We start from the raw sequence: 11,208 nt of genomic DNA on the forward strand, positions 1-11,208 counted from the left end.
CTTGCAAGGTATTTGATGGTAATTTCCTTCTTGTTTTTGCTCACCAGAGTCGGAGAGGGACAGGGATGCTTCCGATACAACATCTGACCTGTCAAAGAAGGATGCAGAAGCAGTGGGGCTGAGGCGGCGACCAGCAAGGCCGCTGGAGCTCGACAGTGAGGGGGAAGAGGGAGATGAGACGTCAGGGAAAGATGAAGAGTCCTCCTCAGAGAAGGAAGAGGAGCAGGAAGAAGAGGGAGGCTTGGTGAAAGCAGCACCTGGCAAGGTTTGTGATTGCAGTTTTGAATGCAGTCATTAAAAAGTGGCCTAGTAATTCCAGATGCTAAAGTTACCTTTTCTAGAAGATGAGTGCTCCTATTAGGGTCTGTCCTAAGAGAACCTCTGTAAGATTATTCCCTCTTCAGGTTCTCTGATCAGCGTCCCTGAGAGTCGCTGGTGGTTACTACAATGACAGCCAGGTCTCAGAGTCAGACAATGTTCATTTTTGGCAATGCTTTCTTGCAAAGGAGGAAGAGGAGGATGATGAAGAGGATGAAGACGATGAGGAGGATGAAGATGATGATGAAGATGAGGATGAAGATGATGAGGAAGAGGAGACAGGCATAGACACAAGTGACAAGGAGGAGGAGCAGGACTCCGAGGAGGGTAAGCGGTTCCCGTGGAGGCAGCAAGCATAGCCTTCAGGTCAGGTGTGGTCTCCCTTTTGCACTTGTGAGCTGACTTTTTTTATTTTTGCACCTTCTTTTGCCGAAGGGCGGTTTTATACAAGATAATGCATACATTAGGTATTAAAAATACAGGTATTTTTAATTGTTACCTGTGAGGCTTCCATGATCCCTCAGTCTGTGGGTTCCTTTGCAATAGCTCTCCAGCCCCTGGGTGATCTCAGCCCGACTTGACAGAGGGGCAGCTCAGTTTGTGCTTGTTTTATGAAACGTGTATGGCTGGGAGGAGAAGAGACCACATTTCAAACAGGGGTAATTTAGCCGCTAATAACTTTCTGTTCTGTCAGTCAGTTCCTGCTGTGGAAGGTGGTAGTTTCCACATTTTAAAGCTGTGTGTGAAGGCAGCAGAAAATCTTAGTACAACTGCAGTAAAGAGGCAATCCACCAAGAGACCCATGTGAGCAGGGTGCCAGGCAGTGCGAGCTCTGCTGCTCATGGAACTGCCTGTTGTATGGTGATTGTTGTAAGCATCCAAATATATGGTTTATAAGTCTCTGCAAAAATAAATAAACTGGGAGGCGACTCCTTCAAACCCCCACACTGCTGTTGATGCTGTTTCCATGCTGTTACAGTGTGGAAGTGATAACTTGCTTCTGTAGTAGACCCTGGTTGTTTAATGAAGTCAGAAAGTGGAACTAATGGTAATTCGTTCTTCTTGTAGATGTAGCAAGTCCCTCGTCTTCCAAGGCTGAAGTTGAATCATCCGATGAAAGTGAGGATTCCTCTGAATTCGAGTCGAGTTCAGACTCGGATGATGAAGATGAGGATGATGATGATGAAGATGAGGAGGAGGAAGAGGAAGAGGAGGTGGCTGAAGATCAAGACAGAGAAGCCATGGTTGCTGAGACAGAGCATGAACCTGCTGGTCATGAGCTTCCTGATGATGAGAGGGAGACTATTTTGGACCTGTATCCTGTGGATGACTACATGGATGCAACAGGCTTGGGACTCACAGAGCCAGCTTTGGCAGTGAAAGATGAAGGCATGGAAGAAATCAAGGCAGGGGAAAGTGAATGTGGTGAAGTCCCAGAGGCATCTATTGCTGCTGAAACACTGAAACACTTGGTTATGGAAAGAGACCAGGAGACAAAGCTTGCGCTGTCTCCCATCTGTAGGCCAGGTATGCCCTTCCATGTGGTGTGGCATTTTTTGCCACATTTCCAAGTACAGTATTCTCACAGCATGCAATATGTATGGTTTTGTATTTCCCTTGTTCTCCTTCTTCCTCCAGTCTTGGCTCTAGGCTAGGGGTTATCTAAAGAAAGAGGTCTGAACTTCACTTCCTAGTAAGGAGCTCTACACAAGCCATCTGCTACTAAAAATACTGTGGTTATTGTATCCGGAATCTTATCCTGGGCCAGTTTAGTTAGTGTCCTACAGGAACTGAACAGTTGTCATCGTCCGAGGGTGACTGATTGGATGGTGTGGTGGCTGAAGCTCAAGATAGAAAATCCATGGCTGCTAAAACAGAACAGGAATCTGTGCTTAATGAGTCCCTACTGGCTCTTTTTGGGTTTAATACTGAAGCAGTATGTGACTGGGAAGCTATATGGAGCATATGAGTGGAGTCTCAGAATTATATCTGGTTCCTGATATTATTATTTGTGGGGTTTTTTTACTTAGTCCTTTCAAATGAGTGATACTCCCTGGTTTTCTGGAAGAAGGAAATTTTCTTCATTCAATACAGAGTTGTATTTAACCCAATTAGGAAATTAGAAACCTTCTATTAAAACAGGATTGAGATGCATAAAGGTTGACAAATTCTGCAGCTAGGGGGGAATTAAAAAGTTAAAAACTGGAGCCAACAGGGAGGACACATGTAGTGTGGCCTGCAGTGTGAGCCTTGGGCAGGACTGGTGTCTGAGGACTGGGCAGTATTTTGCCACTTGGAGAGCTGGAGATCCAGTCCCTGCACAGGCTAGCACTCTTTGGCTGCCATAAAATCTGAAAGCCATAAAGAGGCAAATGTTAAACTGGGCACAGATCCTTTCTAGAAGAGGTTGGTGTCCAGAAAGGACATAAATCTGGGGAGACCTGCATTTGGGCACCTTGATGTGTGGAATGAGCTTTACAGGTAAACTGTGGGAACAAGCTCAAACCTCAAATTCTTCTTGTGCAGTCCAGCCTGGTCGTACAGGAGTTACAGGGATCGGACCCTTCTCCAGAGACTCTTCAGTTCTTTCAGCACAAATGGGGATGCTTCCCTTCCAACTCTCCAGGCATTTTCACCTCCTTTTGCTCTCCCACTTGAAAATGTTATTTTGAGCTGCCTAACAAGATTCACTGTTGATTTCTTTTGGCCCTGGCCCTAAGGGGGTAAATAAACTCCAGACAAATGAGCCTGCTGCAGAGAGCGCAGCATATAAATTGCCTCATTGATACCATCTGAGTGTCTCCTCATTCATTACAAGGGCTTCCCGTTTCCTTCATGTGTTGTTCACGCTCCTCCCTTCACTGCTCCCTGCTTGGAGAGCTGAGGGTGCTTCGTGGCCTTACAATTAGTTTACCTTCCCACATTAGAAAAGCTGATAGCTTGGGGCTCTGACAGCTCTCCTCCGAAGTCCTTGCCCCACAATCCGCTAATTCTTTTTATGTCTGTACAAAACATGGTCAGGGGTTTTGAAAGCAGAAAACCTTCATTCTGGCCTGTGTCGTAGCTCATCCTCAAATTAATAGTGCGTTTTTTTAATGGTCCATTAGGGTTGTCTGTGGTAGCATCTAATTACTCCACACACTGTGCCTCCAAAATGTAAAGCATTGAAGTTTTTAAAGCCTCCCAGGGGATCTGAGCTGTTCTGTAATTGCGGCATCTTAAACATGCCTTTTCTGGCAAGTGGCGAGTAAACGAGTGGAAGCAAAGCTCCTGATTCTCCTCTCTTTTCTCCCTTTCAGAGGAAGAGTCTGAACCCGCTACCATGCTGGAGCCAGAGGTGCAGGAAGGTCCAAAGCCTGAATCTCAAGGTGAGGAGGAGGTGCTCTGTCTCTCAACGCCAGTGGGAGTCTTTGGAGAACCTCTGCCCAATAAAAGTAGCTTCTTTAGCAAGTCTGACGACAGCAGCTTAGAAGCTCGTGTTAAAACAAAACTGCCCTCAGCAGCAGAGGAGGACAACCGGCTGCCTCGCACACCTGGACGGGAGGTGATGATCCTTTCAGAGACTGATACTCTTTTGCTTCCAGCCCACAAGGTGCCATCCTCCATGCTTCCCTTACCATCGACTCCTGGTAAAGAAGAATCTTTAGTCCCTCCAGAAAAGTTCCCTGAACAATTATTGGTGACCAAAACGTCCGTGGAAGAGGAGATTCCTAGGACTCCTGGGCGGGACATTTTGGCCAAGTCTTCACACCCCCTTGCGAAGTCACAGAGCACGGACACTGTTCCAGCCACGCCAGGAAGCGATGCTCCCCTTACGGGAAGCAGCTTGACCCTCAGTTCCCCTCAAGTCCCAGGGAGCCCTTTTTCCTACCCATCCCAATCTCCTGGCATTAACAGTGGCATTCCTCGGACTCCTGGGAGAGATTTCAATTTCACACCTACTTTCCCAGAGGCTGGTGCTACCATTCCTTGCCTTCTGTCTGGCAAGAAACAGTCAGAGGATGAGCTAGATGAGAAACCCTTTAAAGAGCCTCTTGGTGCTTCCCTTACGATCAGCATGAACAGTGTTCCTTCCCCTATCCCCTTTGCCAGCCCCCCACAAGCAGATTTCCACACGGACATGGGTTTGCCACCTGATGAGCCAATACCTGTAGCAGCCCTGCCATGCATGCATGGAGATGGAAGAATGCCCGTTGAGGAATGCAAGGCAGAAGTAAAATCTGTTTTGCTCTCACCAGAAGTACCCACTGGTGCTTCTATTCTTCCTCCCCCACCACCTTCTGTTCTTCCCAAAAGGAGGCCAGGTCGGCCAAAACGGTCACCACCTTCTGTCCTCTCGTTGGATGTGTACTCGGGCAAAACCATAGAACCTCCTCCCGTGCCAGTGGCCTTGGTGGAAAGTGCTGTGGGCAAAGAGCTGTTGAGTGGACATCCTGATGCTTTCTATGGACTGAAAGACCCTGAAGCCGTCACCCTGGACTTCAGGAATGACGGTTTCCACGAGAAAATAGCAGCTGAGACAGTTGCAGAGAAACTGCCATTTAAGGAACTGGAGAACCAGTGGAATGAAGATTTCAAGGAAGAAGAAGCTCACGTAAAACCTAAAAGACAGTGGCGAAGGCAGAAGAAGACACCTGAGGACCTCCCAGTGATTCCTTCCCCTGAGTATTCCCCACCCCGGCCTCAGTTCAGGCCACGCTCCGAGTTTGAGGAGATGACCATTTTGTATGATATTTGGAACGGAGGCATAGATGAGGAAGATATCAAATTCATGTGTATCACATATGACCGCTTGTTACAGCAGGACAATGGTATGGACTGGCTCAATGACACCCTGTGGGTATTCCATCCTTATATCCTTTCTCACTGGCGCTCTGCGTTACACAACATGCGTAAGATGCACTAGATGGTCGTCGTGTAAGACTTAAAATGCAAAAGACTAAGTTTGTTGGTGGAGGAAGCATTTGCTTACTAGAATATCAATTGCTTATATCAGCAGGGAGTTTTAGGCTGGTTTATTCCCTGAAGCTGCAATACAAAAATACTGCAGAAATGGCTGTTCTTGCTGCATTTTCAATCTAAGACTGCAGGGAAAATCTATATGCACCTCTTCTGGAGAGATTTCCTTGCTAGTTTGAGAAGCTTCTGTCTGCATTTAAACCAGACTTTTTTTTCAGCTTGCCTGTGGAATTTCTAGTCTGCACATACAGGGCTTTAACTTGGGGCTAAAACTTGCTGTAAAAATAATCTCACCATCTGTGCCCAAAATAATGAGTTAGTGGTGCTAGCGGCTTTAACTTGCTTTGAGTTTGAAATACTAATAAAAGCAGTGGTTTCCAAGCGGCACATAAGGGACAGACACAGCCCCGGGCTGGGTGGGGGAATGTACTGCTAGTGCTGTAGCGAGGAGTGCGGGTGCTGGTGGGGCAGAGTCTGGCCCTGTCCCCTCCCTCCCTGCCCATGATCTGGAATTAGGCACAAAAGGTGCCCCGGGCTGGGTGGGGGAATGTACTGCTAGCTGTAGCGAGGAGTGCCGGTGCTGGTGGGGCAGAGTCTGGCCCTGTCCCCTCCCTCCCTGCCCATGATCTGGTAATCAGCAGCATAGGCTGTAGCTTTGAATCTTTGGGAGCGTTTTTGGGACGCACAAGCTGCCTCAGAACAAGGCTCTACATGTGTACAGCCACCAGTAGTGATCTCCGGAACAGAGCCTAAAAGGCTGTTCTCATAACCTAAGAACTCTCTAGTAATGTTTTTAGGAAGGATATACGGATTTATATGTTGAAGAAGACAAATGCACCACCTTGTGTGTTGCTAGAGATTGTGTGGAGTTAAAATACCTCATCTACAAGACAAGAAAGCAAAAGCAAAAAAGCCCAAACCACTCAAAATAGTCAGTGATACGATACTAACAAAAAGCAAGTGGAGCTCAGTGCTGAGCTGTGCGTTTTTTATCCTTTCTTTCTCTGCATCTCAACGGGCAACGTGTAAGATTAAATTTATAATTTTCTGCCTTTTCATACCAGTGCAATAGTCTTGAAATGGATTTATTTAATTGTTTAAAGGAAATATTCTGAAAGGATGATGAAATGCATCATCCCTGGTAATTCTCAGTCTGTGTCTGCCCCATTTGGGGAAGCAGTTCCAAAAACAAACCAGTTTCAAGGCTGGAGTAACCGGCCCAGCAGTGGTGGGGAACCACAGCCAGCAAAAGGCAGAATGGGACGGCTGAGGGTAAGGCTTACCTGTGACCAAGCACTTAAATGTGTTTGCATTTGGCAACTTACATATTGGAAATACTTGAAATCTGTTTCCCTGTTGATAAGGACTATTGTAACAGCAAATTTACAGTCACTTTTTAAACTATTTAAAAATCATCTGCAGCCAGTTGCCGGTTCATCTGGTGCTACACTGCACGATAGGTGTGAAAGTACCTGCAGGGTTCACCTGCTTTGCAGCAAGCTCACAGCTCAGCACTCTGATTTCAGGGCCATCGCGTCTTGCTTTTTATGGTCCCTCTGCTTCAGTTTTCTGATGTTAAGGATATGTTATGACAGGGAGCATTTTGGGGTAGATCTCAATTATCGTAGGCTTTATGGCTGTGTTTTTGGGGTGAGCTACCAGTAGTACAGCTCCACTGTCCTTCCAGAAGCCAAAGACCTGAAGGCGTCTTCTGCGTGCTCAATGCAGTGAGTCCTTGCCAGGCCAGCTGCAGTTTTTCTTGACTGATCAGGACAGTGGGGGTTTGAAACATCTGCACAGGGTCTTACCCTTCCCATCAGGGTCTGAAGGAGCTGATTTACCGAGGCTGGTGAGAGCAGGCGTCTGTCTGCAAGCCCTTTGGGCTGAGGAGCATCTCTTGCCCATCTGTGCTGCTTCTGGCCCTAGTCGGTGGGGACGATTGCTGCCGTGAGATCAGTGCGGTGTCTTCAGGGTTTATGGTGGCTGCAGGGAGTTTCTGGAGGTAGAACAAAAGCGTGTTGCTCAAAACAGAGAAAGTGGTACATCCAGATGGCTGGGCAGCTGCTGCCTGTGTACGTAGTAGGTGCTGTGGGGAAATCCTTTCTCAAACAGGTTTCTCTTGACAGCTTAACCTTTTTATGTTTAAATTTTCATTATCTCTTTACTTTAGTTTCCCAAAGCATGCAGCTAAGAAGGAGCGACTGTGCTTGGTTTTCCTGTAGGCATGTGGGCTTCAGTGATTTTTTTTTTTTTTATTTTTCAATAGTATCGTTAATTTTGCAACCCCGCCAAAACCTTCCTAATTTTCCAAGCTCCCGGCATTAGCTCCATGTAGCTGTAGCAAGTTTTGTCTGATACCCACCGGTGGCTGTGTTTCTCCTTAACTTGTTTCCACCTACTAGCTTTTCTACCCCCAAGAAAAAGAAGCGGGATGATGGGATGCGGGAGCACGTCACGGGCTGTGCACGAAGTGAAGGCTATTACAAAATTGATAAGAAGGACAAACTTAAATACCTCAACAATAGCCGAGCTTTTGCAGAGGAGCCTCCAGCTGACACGCAGGTGAGGACATGTCCTCTGCTGGCTGACAGGGTGTGAATGGGATTTGGTTTTATACGGTGTCACGCACAGTGATGGCTTCCTGCCTTTTGGCAAGGAGGGAGGTGAAGCTGTTGCTACACCTGCATCGAGCTGGTCATCCGGGAGCTGCTGGGGAGGTGATAGTGTTTGATGTGGGATGTTTTAGGAGGCCACGCGTTCTCTGGTGATGTGTTGTAGCCCAAGGGGTTGCTCACAGGGAGGCTGCAGGGTGTCGGGTCCGTTGGGTCAGCTTTGATCACCCATTTGTCCTCTCAGGGTATGAGCATCCCTGCCCAACCTCATGCTTCCACCCGGGCTGGCTCCGAGAGGCGGTCAGAGCAACGCAGGCTCCTCTCTTCCTTCACTGGTAGCTGTGACAGTGACCTGCTCAAGTTCAACCAGCTCAAGGTAGGTCACCCTGTGGGTGGCTGCTTTGCACAGGGGCTGGTTGGGAGCAGGCTGAGGCCAGGGCAGGGGACCTCCTGCCAGTTTGGTCTCACCTTGGTGATGGCCATCTCAGCATTGGGCACCATTGTATGTGCCAGAGGATTGAATGGTACCTGGCTCTCCTGTACTTCCATGTAATACAACTTGATAACGGCAATACAACTTAATACAACGTGTAATACAAATAATTTACCTAAAGAAATAGGAACAGAGCAGTCACAGGGAAAACATGACGCTTAGTCCAGTGTGCTTACTTGTGAGAAGCAGAGACATGAGCTGGCTGATAAATGGCCATAAGTAAGTATATGATGATTACAGAGCTTGAGCCCTAGTCGGAACCATCAGGGTTACGCAGAACAGAGACTGATGGCCTCAAAGGGTCTGTTCTCTCCAGTGTGTGGTCAGTGGTAAAAACCCAAGTACTGCAACTCTGTGGGACCTCCCATGACCTCTGTCCTGCCTTCCTGTCACCACAAGACAGAAGGAAACTAAATCAGGTTGAAGTACCCCAGCACTGCTTGTGGCTTGGAGCGTGCTGCGGATGCTGGACCCAGGGACGGCCTTTCCCTTTCTGTGCTGTGGCTAATTCAGAGTTGGGGTTTTGGGGTGTTTTCTTCATGCAGTTCCGGAAGAAAAAACTAAAATTCTGTAAGAGCCACATTCATGACTGGGGCCTTTTTGCTATGGAGCCCATTGCAGCTGATGAGATGGTGATTGAATACGTGGGTCAGAACATCAGGCAGGTAAGCTGGACTGTGGGTGAAATCTGAGGAAAAAAACAGCCCTGAAAGTGCTCGAGTATGACAGCTGGGGTTGGAGTTGCTGCTGTAAGGCATTAGCTACATGAGCTAGGCAGAGGTTGGCATATGGCCTGGAGGTACAAGGGTGGGATTTTCAACAACCCATAGAAACTAAGCACTTAAATCCTTAGGAGATAAGCTCTCAAGAAGCCCATCCTGAACTTCTGTGTTTTCAGTTAGGTCTGTGTTCTCTTGGGCTGTTTGGGATCATATATCTGTTGAGTGGCACAAGCACAGCTCATGTGAGCATTGTGTAGATCTCTGCTCACAGATCACTTCTGCGGCGTGTCCTGACACTACACATGGGGTTTTCTGTAGGTCATTGCTGACATGCGTGAAAAGCGATACGAGGATGAAGGCATCGGAAGCAGTTACATGTTCAGAGTTGATCATGACACCATCATCGATGCCACGAAATGCGGAAACTTCGCCAGGTTTATTAATCACAGCTGCAATGTAAGTATCATGGTTTTGCATATAATTGTACTCTGACATAGAGATAAATCCATTGAGTCCTTGCTAACTTTGATTGGGGCCATGTTCAGAAGTAGCAGGGGGTCACAGGGTTATGTTTAAATGTTAATGAGCTGCAGCAGATCAAAGCAGAATCTCAACTGGCATAAAGAGATTTGAGAGACCTGAGAAATGAAACACGCAGCGAGACAGAGTGCATTCAGAATCCTCCTGACTGTGGTGGGGGACCCTGACGGACACTGTTCAAACATATCCAACAAATATTTCCTTAAAACAAACCAAATTTTAGCATTGTTAGTCTGTGGGAACAGTCTCCTTCTAGTGTCCACATGGGAAAAGTATTCTCTGCCCCGGCAGGTAGAGAAGCTGCTTTCCCCTCTGCTCTGTGCTGCAGTCTACATTCAAAGACTGGCTGCCTGACCAAATTATTAAGCGTTAGTTGAGCTACTCTTAGCCTGTGACAAACTTGGTGGAGCATCATCCAGGCTCTTTGCACCACAAATGACCAGAATGTGGGTATTTTGGAGGAGCACAAGGAGGGCTGCTCTGTTTTCTGGCTTCATGCCGCCTTCTCTCAGCTTCCCCTGGGTCCAGGCTCTGGAAGTGTGGCTGAGGCTGTCTGGGGAAAGGACTGCCCTGCTCTATTTTAGCTTGGAATAATTGCGTGGAGGCTGGGAAGCTGTGGCCATCGGGAGCCTAAATCATTACCTGTTCTGTCACCCTTGCAGCCAAATTGTTATGCTAAAGTGATCACAGTGGAGTCTCAAAAGAAGATCGTCATCTACTCCAAACAGCACATCAATGTGAATGAGGAAATTACCTATGACTACAAGTTTCCAATTGAGGATGTAAAAATCCCATGTCTATGTGGCTCTGAGAACTGCAGGGGAACCCTGAACTGAACTCGAGGTTTCTCGTCACACTTGCACCTTCGGCCATGTCAAAACTGTGGTAACCAGGTGTGGTTGCACTTTGCCAAAAAAAGAGGAAAAAGAAAAAAAGAAAAAAAGGAAGAAAAAAATTTAAAAAGGAAAAAAAATTTAAAAAAAAAAAAAGAGAGGAAAAAAGAGAAGAAAAAAACCAAGCAAGTTTCGCACTTCTGCCAGGATCACGAATGAAAGCAAAAAGCGCACATGCTTACGAGGACTGTTCATGTTTCAGGTGCTCTTTCCTTTTCAGATCCAACACGCACACAAAAAGGTGACTACCATTTTGTGGCATGGTCTATCCAAACACTAGCTTCTCTGTTCAGTCCCTACATTAATGCTCCGTAATGGGATAATGGTACCTTTTTTTTAATTGTTGTTATAAATCTTCATCTTTTCATAAATGCTGCTACCTTTTTCTCATCAGTTTTGTTGGTTGAAAAAGACATTCAACGTTTAAATGTGAAGCAGAGACTGAAAATGCCATATAGGGTTTGTTGGGAGCTTGATTGGCTGAAATTGCACAGATTTCTCAGAGTAAGCTGTAAATAAATGTAAGGTTGATGTTACAGAGCAAGCCAGAGGCTTGAGGGTGTGTGAATGGGTGTGTGCGTGTGCTTGAGTGCATGTATGTATGGAGACGTGTCCGCAACGAGACTATAGGTGAACTGTCCTGCCTTTTCGTTAGGGATGAGCCTGGACAA

At 46.9% G+C, this 11,208-nt stretch overlaps 1 protein-coding gene across 1 annotated transcript in view; it reads left to right on the forward strand.

Moving 5' to 3' along the window:
• The window catches only part of SETD1B (SET domain containing 1B), a gene marked incomplete at its 5' end in the record, with an annotated part of 48,911 nt that extends 38,349 nt beyond the window's left edge, over window positions 1-10,562 (forward strand). Inside the window, 9 exons of the mRNA XM_009581729.1 lie at window positions 48-265; window positions 519-645; window positions 1,387-1,845; window positions 3,618-5,171; window positions 7,673-7,839; window positions 8,134-8,265; window positions 8,928-9,047; window positions 9,423-9,560; window positions 10,307-10,562. Coding sequence (XP_009580024.1) covers window positions 48-265; window positions 519-645; window positions 1,387-1,845; window positions 3,618-5,171; window positions 7,673-7,839; window positions 8,134-8,265; window positions 8,928-9,047; window positions 9,423-9,560; window positions 10,307-10,480 — 3,089 coding nt within the window. The remainder of the gene's footprint in view (window positions 1-47; window positions 266-518; window positions 646-1,386; window positions 1,846-3,617; window positions 5,172-7,672; window positions 7,840-8,133; window positions 8,266-8,927; window positions 9,048-9,422; window positions 9,561-10,306) is intronic.
• Between the last annotated feature and the right edge of the window lie 646 nt (window positions 10,563-11,208).

The sequence above is a fragment of the Fulmarus glacialis genome, unplaced genomic scaffold (genome assembly GCF_000690835.1).
Source record: "Fulmarus glacialis isolate BGI_N327 unplaced genomic scaffold, ASM69083v1 scaffold37537, whole genome shotgun sequence".
Lineage (NCBI taxonomy): Eukaryota > Metazoa > Chordata > Aves > Procellariiformes > Procellariidae > Fulmarus > Fulmarus glacialis.